The 23,870-nt window shown below is 48.2% G+C and overlaps 1 protein-coding gene across 1 annotated transcript in view; it reads right to left on the minus strand.

Annotated features, from left to right (window-relative positions):
* Nucleotides 1-1,760: 1,760 nt before the first annotated feature.
* Nucleotides 1,761-23,870, minus strand: part of IFT122 (intraflagellar transport 122) — a 51,267-nt gene continuing 29,157 nt past the window's right edge. The window contains exons 22-29 of the mRNA XM_044301326.1: nt 23,038-23,135; nt 20,222-20,322; nt 19,959-20,124; nt 14,249-14,360; nt 5,519-5,647; nt 4,949-5,025; nt 4,546-4,710; nt 1,761-1,952 (exon numbers count right to left, since the gene is read on the minus strand). Of these exons, the coding sequence (XP_044157261.1) occupies nt 1,863-1,952; nt 4,546-4,710; nt 4,949-5,025; nt 5,519-5,647; nt 14,249-14,360; nt 19,959-20,124; nt 20,222-20,322; nt 23,038-23,135 (938 nt within the window). The 3' untranslated portion in view covers nt 1,761-1,862. The remainder of the gene's footprint in view (nt 1,953-4,545; nt 4,711-4,948; nt 5,026-5,518; nt 5,648-14,248; nt 14,361-19,958; nt 20,125-20,221; nt 20,323-23,037; nt 23,136-23,870) is intronic.

The raw sequence follows: 23,870 nt of genomic DNA on the forward strand, positions 1-23,870 counted from the left end.
ACAGTATGGGAGGCACTATGGGGGCCCTATATACTGGCACATTATGGGAGGCACTATGGGGGCCCTATATACTGGCACATTATGGGAGGCACTATGGGGGCCCTATATACTGGCACATTATGGGAGGCACTATGGGGGCCCTATATACTGGCACATTATGGGAGGCACTATGGGGGCCCTATATACTGGCACATTATGGGAGGCACTATGGGGGCCCTATATACTGGCACAGTATCTATTCTGCGAATTGCAACAACAAAGCTAACTCCAGACTTTGATGCCTTAGCAAAAAAGGGAGACCAACAACACTGTTCCCACTAAAATTGAAGGTGAGTTATACATACTGTGTTATGAAAGAAATACATTGCATAAAAGTTTTGTACAATAACTCTTTTTATGCTTTTCTACCTTGAATTAAACTTTTTTTTTATTTTTTTATTTGATTTAAATTTATATTAATTCACACAAACACCCCACCCATCTACTCTTGGTCTGGCCCCCGGGTCTAATATATGAACCCATTGTGGCCCACGAGTCAAACAGTTTGCCCACCTCTGATTTAAACCCATCCTGTGTGATACTGTCTGCTGTATCTAATCCTATCCTGTGTGATACTGTCTGCTGAGATCTGTATCTAATCCTCTCCTGTGTGATACTGTCTGCTGAGCTGTGTATCTAATCCTATCCTGTGTGATACTGTCTGCTGAGCCGTGTATCTAATCCTATCATGTTTGATACTGTCTGCTGAGTTCTGTATCTAATCCTATCCTGTGTGATACAGTCTGCTGAGCTGTGTATCTAATCCTATCCTGTGTGATACTGTCTGCTGAGCTGTGTATCTAATCCTATCCTGTGTGATACTGTCTGCTGTATCTCATCCTATCCTGTGTGATACTGTCTGCTGAGCTGTGTATCTAATTCTATCCTGTGTGATACTGTCTGCTGAGCTGTGTATCTAATCCTATCATGTGTGATACTGTCTGCTGTATCTCATCCTATCCTGTGTGATACTGTTTGCTGAGATCTGTATCTAATCCTATCCTGTGTGATACTGTCTGCTGAGCTGTGTATCTAATCCTATCATGTGTGATACTGTCTGCTGAGCTGTTGTATCTAATCCTATCCTGTGTGATACTGTCTGCTGAGCTGTGTATCTAATCCTATCATGTGTGATACTGTCTGCTGAGCTGTGTATCTAATCCTATCATGCGTGATACTGTCTGCTGAGCTGTGTATCTCATCCTATCATGTGTGATACTGTCTGCTGAGCTGTGTATCTCATCCTATCATGTGTGATACTGTCTGCTGAGCTGTGTATCTCATCCTATCATGTGTGATACTGTCTGCTGTATCTCATCCTATCATGTGTGATACTGTCTGCTGTATCTAATCCTATCATGTGTGATACTGTCTGCTGAGCTGTTGTATCTCATCCTATCCTGTGTGATACTGTTTGCTGAGATCTGTATCTAATCCTATCCTGTGTGATACTGTCTGCTGAGCTGTGTATCTAATCCTATCATGTGTGATACTGTCTGCTGAGCTGTGTATCTAATCCTATCATGTGTGATACTGTCTGCTGAGCTGTGTATCTCATCCTATCATGTGTGATACTGTCTGCTGTATCTCATCCTATCATGTGTGATACTGTCTGCTGTATCTAATCCTATCCTGTGTGATACTGTCTGCTGAGACGCTGTACCCAATCCTAGCCTGTGTATCTGTTTTCCAAACCTCGCTGAAAATACGAGGACGATAAGCTTGTAGAAATGATTTAATAATTTATATAGAATATTAATAAACATATTCAGCTCTGCTGTACGGCGCTGGCTGGTAGGGGCCGGGGGGCGCTCTTGCCCTCATCACTGGGTGGTCTCTTCGATGGGTTTCCGGCAGTATGGGCAACAGTTGTGCTGAAGGACGAGAAGTTCATAGTCTTCTGTGTGGAACATCTAGAATACAAGAAGTGTCACAATGTAAAGTATATGGGGACAGCAGAGCCGAGTTTGTCTTTAGCCCATCACGCTTTATACAGATAAACCTCCAGTGCAGACAACAAGCAGGTCAACACACTGAGCTCTGCTACATCACCTACATAGGACCCTGAATATCATCTAATAATGAGGGGTGCGGGAGGTGAGGAGGACTTGAGGTGACATGACTTGTGGGGGGCAGGTGATTTCATGTCCCTGGGACTGAGTGTGAATACAAGCATTAACCAACATGTCAGACCGGACGTGCTGGAAAGAGAAACTGCCAGGATCTGCATTCTCAGCAATGCTACAAACATAAAGGTCTGAGGTAAATCTGCACCGATTCACACTTTGTATTTCTGATCCAGAGCTCCAACACCCCCTGCATAGACATATGATGAAATTCCACTGCCTCCAGCCACCTCGAGGGGGAGCTCACTGAAGATGCACTTATAACTGAGCGTAAAGGATGCTGTATAATCTGTATGTAGAGAGCTCCCTCTAGTGGTGGCTGTATAATCTGTATGTAGTGAGCTCCCTCTAGTGGTGGCTGTATAATCTGTATGTAGGGAGCTCCCCCTAGTGGTGGCTGTATAATCTGTATATAGTGAGCTCCCTCTAGGGGTGGCTGTATAATCTGTATGTAGTGAGCTCCCTTTAGTGGTGGCTGTGTAATCTGTATGTAGTGAGCTTCCTCTAGTGGTGGCTGTATAATCTGTATGTAGTGAGCTCCCTCTAGTGGTGGCTGTATAATCTGTATGTAGTGAGCTCCCTCTAGTGGTGGCTGTAAATTCTGTATGTAGTGAGCTCCCTCTAGTGGTGACTGTATAATCTGTATGTAGTGAGCTCCCTCTAGTGGTGGCTGTATAATCTGTATGTAGTGAGCTCTCTCCCCTAGCGGTGACTGTATAATCTGTATGTAGTGAGCTCCCTCTAGTGGTGGCTGTATAATCTGTATGTAGTGAGCTCCCCCTAGTGGTGGCTGTATAATCTGTATGTAGTGAGCTCCCTCTAGTGGTGGCTGTATAATCTGTATGTAGTGAGCTCCCTCTAGTGGTGACTGTATAATCTGTATGTAGTGACCTCCCTCTAGTGGTGGCTGTATAATCTGTATGTAGTGAGCTTCCTCTAGTGGTGGCTGTATAATCTGTATGTAGTGAGCTTCCCCTAGTGGTGGCTGTATAATGTGTATGCAGTGACCTCCCTCTAGTGGTGGCTGTATAATCTGTATGTAGTGAGCTTTCCCCTCTAGCGGTGGCTGTATAATCTGTATGTAGTGAGCTTTCCCCTCTAGCGGTGGCTGTATAATCTGTATGTAGTGAGCTCCCCCTAGTGGTGGCTGTATAATCTGTATGTAGTGAGCTCCCCCTAGTGGTGGCTGTATAATCTGTATGTAGTGAGCTCCCCCTAGTGGTGGCTGTATAATCTGTATGTAGTGAGCTCCCTCTAGTGGTGACTGTATAATCTGTATGTAATGAGCTCCCTCTAGTGGTGGCTGTATAATCTGTATGTAGTGAGCTCCCTCTAGTGGTGACTGTATAATCTGTATGTAGTGACCTCCCTCTAGTGGTGGCTGTATAATCTGTATGTAGTGAGCTTTCCCCTCTAGCGGTGGCTGTATAATCTGTATGTAGTGAGCTTTCCCCTCTAGCGGTGGCTGTATAATCTGTATGTAGTGAGCTCCCCCTAGTGGTGGCTGTATAATCTGTATGTAGTGAGCTCCCCCTAGTGGTGGCTGTATAATCTGTATGTAGTGAGCTCCCCCTAGTGGTGGCTGTATAATCTGTATGTAGTGAGCTCCCTCTAGTGGTGACTGTATAATCTGTATGTAATGAGCTCCCTCTAGTGGTGGCTGTATAATCTGTATGTAGTGAGCTCCCTCTAGTGGTGGCTGTATAATCTGTATGTAGTGAGCTCCCCCTAGTGGTGGCTGTATAATCTGTATGTAGTGAGCTCCCTCTAGTGGTGGCTGTATAATCTGTATGTAGTGAGCTCCCTCTAGTGGTGACTGTATAATCTGTATGTAGTGACCTCCCTCTAGTGGTGGCTGTATAATCTGTATGTAGTGAGCTCCCTCTAGTGGTGGCTGTATAATCTGTATGTAGTGAGCTCCCTCTAGTGGTGACTGTATAATCTGTATGTAGTGACCTCCCTCTAGTGGTGGCTGTATAATCTGTATGTAGGGAGCTCCCTCTAGTGGTGACTGTATAATCTGTATGTAGTGAGCTTCCCCTAGTGGTGGCTGTATAATCTGTATGTAGTGAGCTTCCCCTAGTGGTGGCTGTATAATGTGTATGCAGTGACCTCCCTCTAGTGGTGGCTGTATAATCTGTATGTAGTGAGCTCCCTCTAGTGGTGGCTGTATAATCTGTATGTAGTGAGCTCCCTCTAGTGGTGGCTGTATAATCTGTATGTAGTGAGCTCCCTCTAGTGGTGGCTGTATGATCTGTATGTAGTGAGCTCTCCCCTCTAGTGGTGGCTGTATAATCTGTATGTAGTGAGCTCTCCCCCCTAGCGGTGGCTCGGGATGACAGGATGAGTGGTCTGACAAAGATGTAGTGAGGACACATACCTGGAAACAGGACTGGCACATGGTGATGGAGACATCGGGGAGCAGGGAGCGGTAATACTGCCATTTCAAGGGCCTCGGCCAACGCTTCACCATGATGTCCCGCCGGCTCATGGACCTCAGCACGGCGCGGTTCACTATCACAGGGATGAACTCTGAGCCGCCTTGCTGCAATAATTGTAGAGAAATAGAAGAACTTCTATTTACAGAAGGGGTCACATGGTACCATCTTATTTCTGTGGGTGGAGCTAGTGGAGTTAAGACACACCCCCTGTATATGTAAATCAGGCGATCTGCAAATCTGGGGGCCGCCGTGGCTCCTGTGCTGCTGCATAATTAAGCAGAGTTTCGGGCTTTAGGAAAGCTGAGTGACCACTGCTTTATGTCCACTCTATGACGAGCTCACCTCGAAACTTAGTTTTGCTGTGAAGGGGTCGTCGTCCAGGATCGGTTCGTCCTCGTCCAGCCGCAGGGTCTGCGCCTCTTTAATTGTGGATCAAGGTAATAACAGGGAGTGTGAGGAGCTGTAATACATTGTAAGCATATGCACACGGCCAGGGGGCTGCATACAGAGGGGCACCAGTAACTGTACCATGGAGGACAGTACCCGGTTTAGCGGGTCCCGTATGTGCCGGGCATCAACAGCTGAATAACCAGTGCAGGGCGCCAGCCGCTGAATACACGGTGAGCAGCGCCTCCAATGTGCTATAGGAGTGGTTGGCATCTGCAGGGGTATCAAGGCTGGCACTGATAGGGGCAGTATGGCTGACATCTATAGGGGGATATGCCTGGCACTGCTGGGATGCACTTTGCGCTGCACTGTGATACTGTTGCGGTGGAATTTTGTGCTGCTGTGTGGTTTTGGTGCCACTAGGGAGGTAGTTCACATCGAACATGTTGTATTTGGCGCTCCTGTAGTGGTCGTATGGCCCACAGCCGTACGGACTGTATAACTACATGGCCGCAGTAAGGATACCCGCCGAGGACATCTCCTGCCACCTGTCTTTACTGGGTTGACTTCTTGGGGCTTCCAGGTCAATGAGGGACGTGGCCTCGTCATCTGAGATCCCTTCTTCCAGGTAAAATTCCACCAGAGGCAGCACTTCTGCAACCGGAGAGAAAACAAAAAGAAGCTGAAGACAGAAACGTCGCCATCATTACTGCAGAAAACGGGGGGAAACCGGACAGAGGGACCTTAAGGACGTCAGACTTAGCGCCTAAACCTCAAATCAGCTTCCAAGGTGACAGGTAATCCTACAAAACGTGCTGCTGAGTGTGATGACGAGGGATGAGCGCACTGCCGAGGAGGAGAGCGGCCTGCACTCCCCCATACACCTGCTGGACGAGCCTGGCCCGGCTGCCATCCTATGAAACATTTTCTGGTTTCGGGGTGAAGCCTAAAGTCTGAGGCTGCACTACTGAAAGATTCTGAGGACAGCTGCTCCCTTTCTGTCCGGTACAGTGCCGTCATTAACTCGGGACGTGCATCCCGGCAGACGAGGATAGCGGCACGCGGGCTGTATAGGTGTAAATGCACGTGCCGGGGAACAAATAACTGCATCATTCTAGTTGGCGCCTGTCATCTAGAAGGAAGAACACGTGGCACTGCAGGGGTTAATGCTGGGCCGGAGGGAGCACAATGAGACTATATTTAGGGGTGCTCCGTGGGGGTCGCTCGCACAGAGGACGGTCTGCCTATATATAGCTGTAAATGACAGACGTATCACTTAACTGACAGCTAAACCTTGTGCAGATTAGAGGAGGATTAACCCTGTCCTGTAATTAATGCTGCGTGGACGTTTCAATGTGTCACATTCCTTTCTTTGCCGAGACGAGACACAGGGAATAGATTGGATTTTTGGTATAGGTTCACACTGGCGTTAGGAGATCTGGCGGCCTGTTCTGGCATAAATGCTGGCTGTCGGCAGGACAAAAAACGCTGCACGAAACCCAGGATTTATGATGGAAAGTGCCGGACCTCAGCCAGATCCCATTATAGTTAATAGGGACCAACTATGCCAGAAACAGCCTGACAGAAGATTATCGGGGCACCTAAACCCCATCAGAGTGCCATGGCCCATGTGTGTATGCACCTGTGACTTCTCCTGATACACAGCTCCAAACCCTCTGCATCCCTTCACACAACCATGAAATGGCATTATAAATGTTACCCAGTTCCATTGACTTCAGCTGCTGGAAAACTAGACGCCTTCTCCGCTCTTGGTTGCGTTCTGCACTGTGGCCCTGCTGGTTCAGCTCTACTGCTCTGAATGCACAAGGAACTGGTGCCCAGAAATCACATCAGGCCTGGTGCCGGTTTAAAGGGGGATCGCCATGCCTTGCCCGGTGTCTGAGGTCCCTGTGTGTTGCTGTCTTTGGTGCTATGCCTTTCGTTCCTTGTCCCTTCGATTGCCTGCTGCATGTTGTTCTAGTTCTGGTTCTGACCCTGACTTGTCTTCTGGCTTTTTGCATCCTGACCTCTCTCCTTGCGACCACTCTTGGTTCCGTTCCTGACCACTGTACTACTGCACAAGTGCCACCAGTCCTTGACTGTCATGGTGATAGTGACCTGGGGATCTCCCTGCAACAAAGTCAACACCTCCTGACAGGGGGTTAAGGGTGAAAACCAGGGCATCCCCCAAACTTATCACTCCAGTCCAGCCAGCCCGAAACACTTTGCGGCTTGGAAAGTCTACGTTGCCAGTATCTGTCTGCAGCTGCCGCTAGGGGGCGCTCCCTAAATACAGATCTATACAGCTTCTGTAGTAAGCTCCCCCTAGCACATGCTAAAGGCAGCTACGGTGGGTGGTAAGGGACCACCAGCACAGACTGAGCTCCATCATCCCCGAGACCCATGTGTCTATGACGGGATTCATGAAAGACTTACATTTGCAAAATGTTTGCTCTTCCCGTGTTAATTGGTTTCTCATGAATATTATACTGTGTTTATATTGTGTGTTTATCAGGGAGAGGGAAATTAGATTGTAAGCTCTACCGGTGCAACACATATCCTGGAGCTATATACACAAGGGATGACACATACAGAAGAATAATAAATCTGGAGCCGTGTACATTCCACGGGGCTTCATACAAATCTAACGATTACAAGATGTCTATGAAGGCCGCGGATCCTCTGCGTGCAAGACTGTCTCCCCCATAACATAGATATGGTTTATGCTGAGGATTTGTATACATGTCCTGTGGGGGCACAGACACGCGCCTATAGCCGGATATCAGTGGGGGAGAATGAACAAGAACACGTGAGGTTTCCTTACTGGGCTGTAGCATTAATGAATGAGAAAGTGATATAGAAACCAGCAGAACGGACTACAGCAGTGACTACTACCACCCACATTACATGTACATATCCAGTGCTGGGTGTACCCTGCCCCCGGGCTCTGTGCAGATATATACGGGTATTACATACACATCGGTTTGCGGTCTCTCCCTCCCAGCGTCTGTACGGATTATGTCTGGAGAAAAGTATAGGACCGCTCCAGGAGCTTTTCAGACCCCCTCCTCTTCTACATCCATATTCATTAATACGGAGCTGGTCCTCTCCTGGGAAGTCTTTCTACACGATTTGGGGGATTCTTGCCCATTCATTCAGAAGAGGATTTTTAAGGTCAGACCCTGATGTTGGAGGAGAGGACCTGGCGTTGGGGGGTTGAGATTCTTGCACACCAGACTCCCCCCATCCTTGCCTATATGAAGCTTGCCTTGTGCACTGGGGCGCAGTCATGCTGGAACAGAAAAGTGCCTTCCAGAAATTGTTTCCACAAAGTTGCCACCATAAAATTGTTCACATTGGCATTAAGATTCCCTTTACTGGAACGAAGGGGAGGCCGACCCCTGAAAAAACAACCCTATAGCATTAGGGCTGTTTCACACAAACTCTATGATACAGTCAGTTCATGTCAGGGGAGCACGGTCAGCCTGGAAGATCGGACCGACCACCTTCGTGTGCATCCGCTCGTACCGCTCCCTTACCAAACTTTACAGCTGGAACAATGCAGTCAGGCAGGTAACGTTCTCCTGACATTCACAGACTCGTCCATCAGATAGAGAAGTGCGATTGGTCACTGCACAGAAGACATGGACACTGCTCCAGAGTCCAGTGGCGGCAGCTTTACACTTCTGCATCCAACACTTGGCATGGAGTTTGGTAATGGAAGGCTTGCATGCAGCAGCCATGGAACTCCTGTCATGAAGCTTTCGCTACAGCACAATGTTTGGCAGAGGGAGTCTGGACTGTATGAAACACCTGCCGACTTCAATGATCAGAACGTCTGGTTCCATACTTCTCTCCATATAGAGTATATATATAAATATACTGTCTCTCCCAGTGTCTGCAATGATACATATAACACTACCTCACCATCTGCACTGATGTATATTACAAGCTTCCCAGTCTCTGCAGTGATATTACACTGTCTCTCCCAGTCTCTGCAGTGATATTACACTGTCTCTCCCCAGTCTCTGCAGTGATATTATACCGTCTTTCCCCAGTCTCTGCACTGATATTACACTGTCTCTCCCCAGTCTCTGCACTGATATTATACTGTCTCTCCCAGTCTCTGCAGTGATATTACACTGTCTCTCCCAGTCTCTGCAGTGATATTACACTGTCTCTCCCAGTCTCTGCAGTGATATTACACTGTCTCCCCCAGTCTCTGCACTGATATTACACTGTCTCTCCCAGTCTCTGCAGTGATATTACACTGTCTCTCCCAGTCTCTGCAGTGATATTACACTGTCTCTCCCAGTCTCTGCAGTGATATTACACTGTCTCTCCCAGTCTCTGCACTGATATTACACTGTCTCTCCCAGTCTCTGCAGTGATATTACACTGTCTCTCCCAGTCTCTGCAGTGATATTACACTGTCTCTCCCAGTCTCTGCAGTGATATTACACTGTCTCTCCCCAGTCTCTGCAGTGATATTACACCGTCTTTCCCCAGTCTCTGCAGTGATATTACACTGTCTCTCCCAGTCTCTGCAGTGATATTACACTGTCTCTCCCAGTCTCTGCAGTGATATTACACTGTCTCTCCCAGTCTCTGCAGTGATATTACACTGTCTCTCCCAGTCTCTGCAGTGATATTACACTGTCTCTCCCCAGTCTCTGCAGTGATATTATACCGTCTTTCCCCAGTCTCTGCAGTGATATTACACTGTCTCTCCCAGTCTCTGCAGTGATATTACACTGTCTCTCCCAGTCTCTGCAGTGATATTACACTGTCTCTCCCAGTCTCTGCAGTGATATTACACTGTCTCTCCCAGTCTCTGCAGTGATATTACACTGTCTCTCCCAGTCTCTGCACTGATATTACACTGTCTCTCCCAGTCTCTGCACTGATATTACACTGTCTCTCCCAGTCTCTGCAGTGATATTACACTGTCTCTCCCAGTCTCTGCAGTGATATTACACTGTCTCTCCCCAGTCTCTGCAGTGATATTACACTGTCTCTCCCCAGTCTCTGCAGTGATATTACACTGTCTCTCCCCAGTCTCTGCAGTGATATTACACTGTCTCTCCCAGTCTCTGCAGTGATATTACACCGTCTCTCCCCAGTCTCTGCAGTGATAGTATACCGTCTCTCCCCAGTCTCTGCAGTGATATTACACTGTCTCTCCCCAGTCTCTGCAGTGATAGTATACCGTCTCTCCCCAGTCTCTGCAGTGATATTACACTGTCTCTCCCCAGTCTCTGCAGTGATATTACACTGTCTCTCCCCAGTCTCTGCAGTGATATTACACTGTCTCTCCCCAGTCTCTGCACTGATATTATACTGTCTCTCCCAGTCTCTGCAGTGATATTATACTGTCTCTCCCAGTCTCTGCAGTGATATTACACTGTCTCTCCCAGTCTCTGCAGTGATAGTATACTGTCTCTCCCAGTCTCTGCAGTGATATTATACTGTCTCTCCCAGTCTCTGCACTGATATTATACTGTCTCTCCCAGTCTCTGCAGTGATATTACACTGTCTCTCCCCAGTCTCTGCAGTGATAGTATACCGTCTCTCCCCAGTCTCTGCACTGATATTATACTGTCTCTCCCAGTCTCTGCAGTGATATTATACTGTCTCTCCCCAGTCTCTGCACTGATATTATACCGTCTCTCCCCAGTCTCTGTAGTGATAGTATATTGTCTCTCCCAGTCTCTGCAGTGATATTACACTGTCTCTCCCAGTCTCTGCAGTGATAGTATATTGTCTCTCCCAGTCTCTGCAGTGATATTACACTGTCTCTCCCCAGTCTCTGCAGTGATAGTATACCGTCTCTCCCCAGTCTCTGCACTGATATTATACCGTCTCTCCCCAGTCTCTGTAGCGATAGTATATTGTCTCTCCCAGTCTCTGCAGTGATATTACACTGTCTCTCCCAGTCTCTGCAGTGATAGTATATTGTCTCTCCCAGTCTCTGCAGTGATATTACACTGTCTCTCCCCAGTCTCTGCAGTGATAGTATACCGTCTCTCCCCAGTCTCTGCACTGATATTATACTGTCTCTCCCCAGTCTCTGCAGTGATATTACACAGTCTCTCCCCAGTCTCTGCAGTGATATTACACAGTCTCTCCCCAGTCTCTGCAGTGATATTACACCGTCTCTCCCCAGTCTCTGCAGTGATATTACACAGTCTCTCCCAGTCTCTGCAGTGATATTATACTGTCTCTCCCCAGTCTCTGCACTGATATTATACTGTCTCTCCCAGTCTCTGCACTGATATTATACTGTCTCTCCCCAGTCTCTGCAGTGATATTATACTGTCTCTCCCAGTCTCTGCAGTGATATTACACTGTCTCTCCCCAGTCTCTGCAGTGATATTATACTGTCTCTCCCAGTCTCTGCAGTGATATTATACTGTCTCTCCCAGTCTCTGCAGTGATATTACACTGTCTCTCCCAGTCTCTGCAGTGATATTACACTGTCTCTCCCAGTCTCTGCAGTGATATTATACTGTCTCTCCCAGTCTCTGCAGTGATATTATACTGTCTCTCCCAGTCTCTGCAGTGATATTACACTGTCTCTCCCCAGTCTCTGCAGTGATATTATACTGTCTCTCCCAGTCTCTGCAGTGATATTATACTGTCTCTCCCAGTCTCTGCAGTGATATTACACTGTCTCTCCCAGTCTCTGCAGTGATATTACACTGTCTCTCCCAGTCTCTGCAGTGATATTATACTGTCTCTCCCAGTCTCTGCAGTGATATTACACTGTCTCTCCCCAGTCTCTGCAGTGATATTATACTGTCTCTCCCAGTCTCTGCAGTGATATTATACTGTCTCTCCCAGTCTCTGCAGTGATATTATACTGTCTCTCCCAGTCTCTGCAGTGATATTATACTGTCTCTCCCCGGTCTCTGCAGTGATATTACACCGTCTCTCCCCAGTCTCTGCAGTGATATTATACTGTCTCTCCCCGGTCTCTGCAGTGATAGTATACTGTCTCTCCCAGTCTCTGCAGTGATATTACACAGTCTCTCCCAGTCTCTGCACTGATATTACACTGTCTCTCCCCAGTCTCTGCAGTGATAGTATATTGTCTCTCCCAGTCTCTGCAGTGATATTACACAGTCTCTCCCAGTCTCTGCAGTGATATTACACTGTCTCTCCCAGTCTCTGCAGTGATATTATACTGTCTCTCCCCAGTCTCTGCACTGATATTATACTGTCTCTCCCAGTCTCTGCAGTGATATTATACTGTCTCTCCCAGTCTCTGCAGTGATATTATACTGTCTCTCCCAGTCTCTGCAGTGATATTATACTGTCTCTCCCCGGTCTCTGCAGTGATATTATACTGTCTCTCCCAGTCTCTGCAGTGATATTACACAGTCTCTCCCAGTCTCTGCACTGATATTACACTGTCTCTCCCCAGTCTCTGCAGTGATAGTATACTGTCTCTCCCCAGTCTCTGCACTGATATTATACTGTCTCTCCCAGTCTCTGCAGTGATATTACACTGTCTCTCCCATTGCCTGCAGATATATACAGGGAGGAGCAGAAGTATTTGAACTCCCTGCGATTTTGCAAGTTCTCCCACTTAGAAATCATGGAGGGGTCTGAACTTCACCTTGTAGGTGCATTCCCACTCTGAGAGACAGAATAAAATAGAAATTCAGGAAACATCACATTGTATGATTTTTAAAGAATTTCTTTGTCTTGCGCTGCTGAACATAAGTGTTTGAACACCTGAGGAAATCAGTGTTAATATTTGATCCAGACGCCTTTGTTTGCAGTTACAGAGGTCAGACGTTTCCTGTAGTTCTTGGCCAGGTTTGCACACACGGCTGCAGGGATTTCGGCCGACTCCTCCACACAGATCTCCTCTAAATCTGTCAGGTTTCAGGGTTGTCGCTGAGCAACACAGAGTTTCAGCTCCCTTCAAAGATGTTCTATTGAATTTAGGTCTGGAGACCGACTAGGCCACTCCAGAACCTTTATATGCTTCTTACGGAGCCGCTCCTTATCCTGGCTGTGTGCTTTGGGTCGTTGTCATGTTGGAAGACCCCCCCCCCCCCCCCCCCACGACCCATCTTCAGTGCTCTGACTGAGGGGGGGGAGGTTGTTGCTCAAAATCTCACAATAAATGGCCCCATTCCTCCTCTCCTTAATACAGTGCAGTCGTCCTGTCCCCTTCGCAGAAATGCACCCCAAAAGCATGATGTTACCCCCCCCCCCCCCCTTGCTTCACAGTAGGGATGGTGTTCTTGGGATGCAACTCATCCTTCTTTTTCCTCCAAACACGACGAGTGAAGTTTAGACCAAAAAGTCCTACTTTGGTCTCATCTGACCACATGACTTTCTCCCCGGCCTCCTCTGGATCATCCAGATGGTCATTGGCAAACTTCAGACGGCCTGGACATGTGGTGACTTGAGCAGGGGAACCTTCCGTGCAATGCAGGATTTTAAACCATGACGGCGTAGTGTTCTACCGACAGTGACCTCTGAAGCTGTGGTCCCCGCTCTAATCATGTCATTGACCAGCTCCTCCCTTGTAGTTCTGGGCTGATTCCTCACCTTTCTTATCATCAGTGATACCCCACGAGGTGAGATCCTGCATGGAGCCCCAGTCCGAGGGAGACAGAGTCGTCTTTAGCCTCTTCTATTTTCTAACAATTGCTCCAACAGTTGATCTATTTTCACCAAGCTGCTTGGCAATTGCCCCGTAGCCCTTTCCAGCCTTGTGGAGGTCCACAATTTTGTCTCTGGTGTCTTTTGACAGCTCTTTGGTCTTGCCCATGGTAGTAGTTGGCGTCTGACTGACTGTGGGGTGGACAGGGGTCTTTAAAGAGCTCAGACAGGAGCTACTAAGTTAGATTAATGTGCGGAGTAGAGGTGGACTTTTTAAAGGCGCAGAAACAGGTCTTTGAGAGCCAGAATTTTTGCTGTTTCTCAGGTGTCCAAATACTTATGTTCAGCAGTGCAAGACAAATAAAATTCTTAAAAAAATCATACAATGTGATGATTTCCTGATTTTTTATTTTATTTTATTCTATCTCTCTGAGTGGGAATGCACCTACAATGTGAATTTCAGACCCCTCCATGATTTCTAAGTGAGAGAACTTGCAAAATCGCAGGGTGTTCAAATACTTCTGTTACTCACTGTATTTATATATATTTATTCTCCACCATTTCTGCCATGCAGTGCCTATAGTGATATATACTATACCGTCGCCTTTTCCAGACCAGCTCAGGAAAACTCACCATAGGAGGATGCAGAGAAGATAAACCTCTGCCTGCAGTTGATGCAGACGTTCCCCAGGTTGTTCAGGAAAGGATTGTTGGTTGAGCATCGGTAACACATGGGGACGAGCTCCTGCAGGAAGAAGACATGAGAAATGAGGGAGAGCCCAGCAATGTGTGTAAAAGTGGAGGCCATGATTTTGGAAGATCGTCGGGGTCCAGAGGAGGATTGGGAAGTTAAAGTGGCCCTGGAAAAAAAAAAAAAAAAAAAAAAAAAAAAAAAAAGTGGCTCCATGTTGTAGGTGGGTCCAAATTAACAGAAGACAGGCCAAACATGTAGACTGGGACAACTGAAGTAGGCTGGGCCTGCAATACTGTAGTGCAGCACAGAATACTGCCCCAGCAGAACCAAATACCACAGGGCAGTACAAAATACTGCCGCCCCAGCCACAGTCCCCAACTGTATCACCGTCATGAGGACGGTAATACAGTTGAGTTCAGAAGGGCACCTGCGGCCGTTGAGCACCAGATCATTATGTACCTGGCCTACGGCCATCAAAAGGTCTTGAGTGGTCCCCTGGGCATCAGCCCATCGAGAGATTTCCCTATAGAGTCTATGGCCAATCCCGCCCCTGGTTGGGTCGAAGTCAGTGTTATTACTCATGAATTAGGCACAGTTTCCAGTATAATCATGATGTTTTGATGATGTCAAAGGTCAGTTTCTGGTGGGTGCCACAAATGTTGACGCCTGAGCAAAAAACTTGTCACCAGCAATTTAGCCAAGAGAATTTAGACACGCTTAGAGAAAATGCAGGAGACTTCTATTCTTAAATTATTACGGGTGATGAAACATGGGCCACCACCATGATCCTGAGACCAAACGAGATTCCATGCAATGGTAGCACAAGGGTAACCAACTCCAAAGAAATGCTGTGTGCAGCCGTCAGCTGGAAAGATCATGGCAGCAGTTTTTCGGGATACAGAAGGCGTTTTACTAGAATTCATGCCACACAGAACAACAATTACTGGAGACACCTCTGCTTCAACCATGAAGGCATTACATGATGCAATCAAAGAGAAACGCGTGGGAAGTTGTCGGCAGGTGTTGCTGCTTCACGACAATGTGCCAGCTCACAAGTCTCGCAAATCACAAGGGACTGCGGCTTCGTGAAGCTTAACCGTCCGCCTCACAGTCCAGGCCTGTCTCCCAGTCATTAACCGTCCGCCCCACAGTCCAGGCCTGTCTCCCAGTCATTAACCGTCCGCCCCACAGTCCAGGCCTGTCTCCCAGTCATTAACCGTCCGCCCCACAGTCCAGGCCTGTCTCCCAGACATTAACCGTCCGCCCCACAGTCCAGGCCTGTCTCCCAGTCATTAACCGTCCGCCCCACAGTCCAGGCCTGTCTCCCAGTCATTAACCGTCCGCCCCACAGTCCAGGCCTGTCTCCCAGTCATTAACCGTCCGCCCCACAGTCCAGGCCTGTCTCCCAGTCATTAACCGTCCGCCCCACAGTCCAGGCCTGTCTCCCAGTCATTAACCGTCCGCCCCACAGTCCAGGCCTGTCTCCCAGTCATTAACCGTCCGCCCCACAGTCCAGGCCTGTCTCCCAGTCATTAACCGTCCGCCCCACAGTCCAGGCCTGTCTCCCAGTCATTAACCGTCCGCCCCACAGTCCAGGCCTGTCTCCCAGTCATTAACCGTCCGCCCCACAGTCCAGGCCTGTCTCCCAGTCATTAACCGTCCGCCCCACAGTCCAGGCCTGTCTCCCAGTCATTAACCGTCCGCCCCACAGTCCAGGCCTGTCTCCCAGACATTAACCGTCCGCCCCACAGTCCAGGCCTGTCTCCCAGATATTAACCGTCCGCCCCACAGTCCAGGCCTGTCTCCCAGTCATTAACCGTCCGCCCCACAGTCCAGGCCTGTCTCCCAGTCATTAACCGTCCGCCCCACAGTCCAGGCCTGTCTCCCAGACATTAACCGTCCGCCCCACAGTCCAGGCCTGTCTCCCAGTCATTAACCGTCCGCCCCACAGTCCAGGCCTGTCTCCCAGTCATTAACCGTCCGCCCCACAGTCCAGGCCTGTCTCCCAGTCATTAACCGTCCGCCCCACAGTCCAGGCCTGTCTCCCAGTCATTAACCGTCCGCCCCACAGTCCAGGCCTGGCACCCAGTCATTAACCGTCCGCCCCACAGTCCAGGCCTGGCACCCAGTCATTAACCGTCCGCCCCACAGTCCAGGCCTGGCGCCCAGTCATTAACCACCCTACAGGCCAGTCCTGGCTCCCAGTCATTACTTTCTCTTTCGGAACCTGAAGAAATGTCTGCGTGGAGAACGATTCCCTGATGATAATGCAGTCAGAGGGGCGGTAAGAAGTTTCCTTCAACAGCAAGATGTCTCCTATTCTGAGGGCATCTGATCAATGGAGGCGAAGTGTGTTGAAGTCAAGGGGGATTACATTGAAAAGTAATAAGTAAAATGTTTTCAGAAAATTCATTGAACCCCCCCTCGTATTACAGATCATCAGCTGTCATAACACCTGGCCCGGAAGTGTCTCCAATGATCCGGAGGCACTTTCCACTGTAATTACTTACTGCCGTGTGTTGTCTGCTGCCAGACTGGTCTGACATGTTTATCCCAATAGCCATGATACACACGTGAGCTCATCGTTCAGGGGCAAACAGTGCTGCTCCTTTTTTGGCCTCTTTTGCAGGAAGACTGCACCGATGCGTTCCATAGACGGATGCAGATAAACCCATAGTTGTCAATTTCAATGTCTGGGCTTAGCAGTGAGGAAGGATGGCCGTTCATCTCCCCCTCTAGAGTCAGGAGACTACTACTCCTGCTGACCGGCGTCACTGACCAGACATGCCAAGGGTGAGATGAACGGCTCTGGAGGGTCATAACAATGGTTCAACATTTGCTGCAAATCATTCATTACATCCAAATGTAGAAACAGAGCCACTTGGGGCGTCTTACCCAGGTCCACTATTAAGATCAATATTACACAGGATGATGGGGTAAGTAGTTCCCGTGGAATCAATTCAATCAGTTAAATCAGCAAATGATGGATGCTCCTATAGGGAAACAACAACTCTCATCGTGCCTGTCGTGTCAGGCTGCTCCGGGGCTTGTTCTCTGCAGCCTGATATTATAGAGCCACATATGAAAGCGCACAAATCTCCATATAAATCAGAAACCGCAGTCGGGACCTTGGACGTAGCGTTACTACGAGACGAGACGCAGGCCGCACCGCAGCGGTTCTTTATGACCTTAAAAATCTCCTGTGTAATTCTCTGGCAACTGGGAACGCTTACTGGAAACAGATGTGCACTTCTGCAAAAATTAACCCCCTCCCTGCCATGGCCTAATTACATAATGATTTATTCTAGGTGAGCTCCAGCCGTTTATTTTGCTAAGTGCGGCACAGATGACAGTGTTTACGTTAGCATTAAACAGGCCCTTTAACATCATAAAGCCGGGAAGCGTGCAGATCCGTGAAAGACGATTCACGTCCCCGCTCTGACCTTAGTTAAAGGGATAGGGAGCCTTTCACTTTTTGTGAGCCTCATGGAGGATGTTACTGCTGCACATGAGATTGTCTGTGCATGTTGCAACCAATTTTTGCATCTAAAATAGCAAATCGATTTATGTATGCAGCTCCAATGCAAACCTATGTCTGGCTGGACAACCCAATAAGAGTGTAGCTGCAATTTTACATATTATAGCAAAGGTATACAGCTCAGCAAAATGCAAGAGAGCTGCTGTCATCACCAGAGAGAAAGAAATCCACAGCACCCATAGTCACAGCCTGACTCCATGTCTGCCATCCTGTTCCATGTGGAGGGACCTCTGTAAGTGAAGGAGATAACACGCCAGCCCGTCTGACAATGTGAAGAATAGGAGCAGCTGGTAGTATGGTGCCCCCTTGTGGTCAGGCGTTACTGCTACATAGTATAATACAGGGATGCTCAACCTGCGGCCCCCCAGCTGTTGTAAAACTACAACTCCCACCATGCCCTTCTGTAGGCTGATAGCTGTAGGATGTCCGGGAATTATGGGAGTTGTAGTTTTACAACAGCTGGAGGGCCGCAGGTTGAGCATGCCTGGTATAGTACATTTGTGAAGCATGTGGAAGAAGTGTACGTGCAGCCTGAATGGCATCAGAGGTTTACTGTCCGGGGACACTGACCCCACACTTTTTCGTGATCAGGAATAAAACGCAGAGCGATGAAGCATATATCCCCCATTCTATAGCTCAGGCTGCCAAGTAGTACACTTAATTCTGCCAACAACTGCAAGACCTGAGCGGTAGTAGATTATCAGCCAATGACCAGGGTTCTATTAAAGGGGTTGTCCAGGTTCAGAGCTGAACCTGGACATACCTCCATTTTCACCCCGGCAGCCCCCCTGACATGAGCATCGGAGCAGTTCATGCTCCGATGCTCTCCTTTGCCCTGCGCTAAATCGCGCAGGGCAAAGGCATTTTTCTGAGTTCCGGTGACGTACCGGGCTCTCTATGGGGCTGACAGGAACCCCGGTGAAGTCACCAGCACTGATGGGCGGGATTTGGCTCTGCCCTAGCCAGTAAAACGGCTAGGGCAGAGCTAAAGCCCGCCCCTCAGAGCCGGTGACGTCACCGAACACACTGCTGGGCGGAAGTTACCGCCCGGCAGTGTGTTATTGTAAACACAAGAGCCTGTGCCCTGCGCGATCTAGCGCAGGGCACGGGAGCGCATCGGAGCATGAGATGCTCCGATGCCAGGCTCAGTCGGGCTGCCGGGGTGAAAATAAGGGTATGTCCGGGTTCAGCTCTGAACCTGGACAACCCCTTTAAACTTCTTCCACTTGTGAAATAAATGGCGGCAAATGATTTATTTGTCCTTTTAGCCATACACAGTCAAGGCACCCACTACCCCATTAGGGTTACCAATCTCAGGCAGGGCTCCACGTGGCCATATTACATAACGTATCCTTCACATGCAACGCAGCCTTCTATGGGCCCATGCCGTACATCCAATTTTATACAGAGTGATGCAAAGACTTTTTTTCTCATGGATTGTTTTCAAAATGACAATGCACAATGGTCGACAGACAGCCTACAGGTCCATGACTTTGTGTGCCGCCATACAGGTACCATGCAAGTGACCTTATTGTGTCACCGCCCCTGACATGTCTGCTTTAGCAAATACCTTCAATAATTCTGGAGCATCTTTCCTTAGGACTCTGCCGTGTGCCGTTTCTCTGGTATTCCTCCTGGAAATGTATGAATACGCTAACAACTGGTTGATACCATTCCCCCTGTCAAATTAAAGAGTTCCTACACAGTTTAGCAAAGTCAGCCCAGAGCAGACAGTGTCAGACTGTGCAGGGACAAGCCCAGGACTGGTAACAACCAGTTGTGAAATTATTTATATATATTTCCAAAAGGAATAAACAGAGGAACAGCCCAAAGCGGAGTTATCCGAAAAGATGCTTCCAAACTGTTATTTCACTAACAGGTCCTCGTTAACAGGGAGAAAAGCCACAACGAGGGGCAATTCTAGGACCTGGCACTTCTGTTACACGTTGGTTCCCATACCAGTTGATTAGGGGCCAGTTTCATAGAACAACTGCAAACTTCTGCTTATGGAACTGAATAACAGTCTACGGTGGATCTGCAATCACGCTCATGGTCATTGCAGACAGCGCACCCTGTAGGTGAAAATGTATTACACAATTTCCAGCTCTTACCTCACTGTCATGGAACGGCTTGGAACGGATAGTGAGAATTCCCAGCTCAATGGGCTCCTGGAATTTGCTGGGAATTCGGAGGCCTTGGAGTCTCTCATACACATGCCGGGCAAGTTTATAAGCGCCCAGGGCCTTGCTCTGTTTGGCCAATGTGTACAAAGTGTTCCTGGTGCCTCGAGTCAAGGAGGCGAACGGCAGAGATGATGATTGCTAGAATTTAGAGCTGGGATACACAGATAGCACTGATCTGCCATAAAGGATACACCTTGGATATGCCCAGAGGACTTTCTTTGGTCAGACTGTGCAGCAGGAACCTGGCGATATTGAACAAGGTTTCTGGTAAGTGAGAACTGAACGGTTCATCCTGAAATAAAACACATGATGAGAGAAGAATGAAAAGTCAGTAAAACTAAACCGCTCCAGAGTACACATGGGAGGTAAACTGTGGAACGTGCATTGTATCCCCGCTAAATCTGCAGGATTTACATTTAGATTTGACTATGCATTACAAGGGGTGAAATCAGCAGAGAAAATGCCAACATAAATCGGCATGCTGCTCACTCTATGCTTAGGAGTCCAGAGGGCGGTCCTAGTCAGTGACTGACAGCCGTCTCTATAGGTGTACTCATAATGGAAAGGCTGGCAATCACTGATAGGAGTCCAGAGGGCGGTCCTAGTCAGTGACTGACAGCCGTCTCTATAGGTGTACTCATAATGGAAAGGCTGGCAATCACTGATAGGAGTCCAGAGGGCGGTCCTAGTCAGTGACTGACAGCCGTCTCTATAGGTGTACTCATAATGGAAAGGCTGGCAATCACTGATAGGCGTCCAGAGGGCGGTCCTAGTCAGTGACTGACAGCAGTCTCTATAGGTGTACTCATATTGGGAAGGCTGGCAATCACCGGTAGGAGTCCAGAGGGCGGTCCTAGTCAGTGACTGACAGCCGTCTCTATAGGTGTACTCATAATGGGAAGGCTGGCAATCACCGGTAGGAGTCCAGAGGGCGGTCCCAGTCAGTGACTGACAGCAGTCTCTATATGTGTACTCATAATGGGAAGGCTGGCAATCACTGATAGGAGTCCAGAGGGCGGTCCTAGTCAGTGACTGACAGCAGTCTCTATATGTGTACTCATAATGGAAAGGCTGGCAATCACAGATAGGAGTCCAGAGGGCGGTCCTAGTCAGTGACCGACAGCCGTCTCTATAGGTGTACTCATATTGGGAAGGCTGGCAATCACAGATAGGAGTCCAGAGTGCGGTCCTAGTCAGTGACTGACAGCCGTCTCTATAGGTGTACTCATAATGGGAAGGCTGGCAATCACAGATAGGAGTCCAGAGGGCGGTCCTAGTCAGTGACTGACAGCCGTCTCTATAGGTGTACTCATAATGGGAAGGATGGCAATCACTGATAGGAGTCCAATGAGTGGTCCTAAGTATAGAAAAAGCAGGGATTTTCCCACAAAAAATAATCTACAGTTTTCAAACCAGCACCTGGATCTGTACACTTTTGTAATTGCATGTAATTAAAAATGTAGAATAGCCGCTGAATTATTTAATAAAATGCGTCTTTGTGGCGTCACCTGCTGCTTTTTTATTTTTTTTATTTCTTAGCCTGACTCACTGAGATGGCTGCACATGCTCAGTCTCATCCATCAGCTGCCTCCGGAGCTCTGATAGGGAGAGAGCTGCCAGCAGAAAGGACACACACCCCTGAGCTGCCAGCAGAAAGGACACACACCCCTGAGCTGCCAGCAGAAAGGACACACACCCCTGAGCTGCCAGCAGAAAGGACACACACCCCTGAGCTGCCAGCAGAAAGGACACACACCCCTGAGCTGCCAGCAGAAAGGACACACTCCCCTGAGCTGCCAGCAGAAAGGAAACACTCCCCTGAGCTGCCAGCTTGATAGAAATGAAGCAAATCAACAGAAATGAATAGTGAGATCTCTGGATCCATGTGAGGTACAGGGCTTGTGCTAGCTTTGTTAGAAAGAGATTGTCGAGTTCAATATGATGTCTGATTTTTCCACAATAATTGTGGGATAACACCTTTAACAAAACACTAGTTCACACAAATTCTACATCAATCTTCTCAGCTCCTCCTGCTCTATAACATGCTGCCTGCAGGTACAACATGACAGGTTCCCTTGAAATAAATCCTATTAGCATTACTCTGCAGTGCAGCACCTGCGGGGATCTCTGTGGGGCTCTAGGAGAAAGCAGGTCACTTTTGATGAACCCCACAACTGTATAACTACAAGAACACATTAGGATTTTCCCCAGATGATGTTGGTAGTTGTAGTTAGGCTACTTTCACACTTGCGGTCATAGATTCTCAATACCAGAGAAAAATGCTTCCGTTCTGTCCCCATTCATTGTCAATGGGGACAAAACGGAACTGAACAGAACGTAATGCTCCAAAACGCGCTCCGTTTGGTTGTGTTCCCATACCGGAAAGCAAACCACAGCAAGCTGCGGTTTTCTTTCCGTAATGGGATGCGGAGCAAAACAGATCTGGCATGACCCACAATGCAAGTCAATACGGACGGATCCGTTTTCTCAGACCCAATAGAAAACGGATCCGTCCTCCACTGACTTTCAGTGGAGTTCATGATGGATCCGTCTTGGCTATTAAAGATAATACAACCGGATCCGTTCATAACGGATGCAGACGGTTGTATTATCAGTAACAGAAGCGTTTTTGCTGATCCCTGCCGGATCCAGCAAAAACACTAGTGTCTAAGTAGCCTTAGGCCTCATGCACACGACCGTTGTTTTGGTCCGCATCTGAGCTGCAGTTTTTGCTGCTTGGATGCGGACCCATTCACTTCAACGGGGCTGCAAAAGATGCGGACAGCACCCCGTGTGCTGTCCGCATCCGTTGCTCTGTTCCGTGGTCTGCAAAAGAAATATATATATATGCAATTAATTATATAAAAAAGCTAATTGTGGAACGCACATAGACGCCATCCGTGTCTTGCGCGGATCAGCAATTTGCGAACCGCAAAACACACAACCGTCGTGAGGCCTTATACAGCAGCCACCCCTACTGTGTGCTGTGCCTTGACCAGTGACTCACGGTGTATCTCTGGATGGAGTGGTAGACATGATAAAGTTCGGCCAGATGCTGGAAATAGTGAAACTTGTGCAGCATGGCATCCTGCTTCTCCTCATTATCTACAGGAAGGAATAAACACCGAGTCATTAACACCACATGAAGCTTCCTGTAAAACCTACAGATTTTAGACTAAAATTCAACAAATGATCTCTTTGATCTCAGTTAATAGACGGACATGTTCCTTTATACTGAATAAATGGAAGGTTTAAAGGCGATTTTCCCAAGTCCACGAATATGATTATCAACCTTAAAGGGGTTGTGTCACTTCAGCAAATGGCATTTATCATGTAGAGAAAGTTAATACAAGGCACAATGTATAGTGATTCTCCATATTGCTTCCTTTGCCGGCTGGATTCATTTTTCCATCACATTATACACTGTTCATTTCCAGGGGTTACGACCACCGCTGCAGCGCAGATATGAGGCAGTTGCAACAGAAGCTGCTGCGCATGCGTGCCTGTGTGTGCTCCCACGGTCCAGGCCACCAGAGAGGATGGCACTTTTTCCTATAGTGTGCAAGAACGACCACCGCTGCTGGGTTGCAGGGTGGTTCGTAACCATGAAAACAAGCAGTGTATAATGTGATGGTAAAAATAATCCAGTCAGACAATCCGGTTAAGGCCTCATGCACATGACCGTTGTGTGTTTTGCGGTCCGCAAATTGCGGATCTGCAAAACACGGATGGTGTCCGTGCGCGTTCTGCAATTTGCGGAACGGCACAGACAGCCTTCAATATAAATGCCTATTCTTGTCCGCATCTTTTGCAGCCGTGTGCATGAGGCCTTAGGCACAT

The sequence above is a fragment of the Bufo gargarizans genome, chromosome 7, assembly GCF_014858855.1.
Source record: "Bufo gargarizans isolate SCDJY-AF-19 chromosome 7, ASM1485885v1, whole genome shotgun sequence".
In the NCBI taxonomy this organism is placed as follows: domain Eukaryota; kingdom Metazoa; phylum Chordata; class Amphibia; order Anura; family Bufonidae; genus Bufo; species Bufo gargarizans.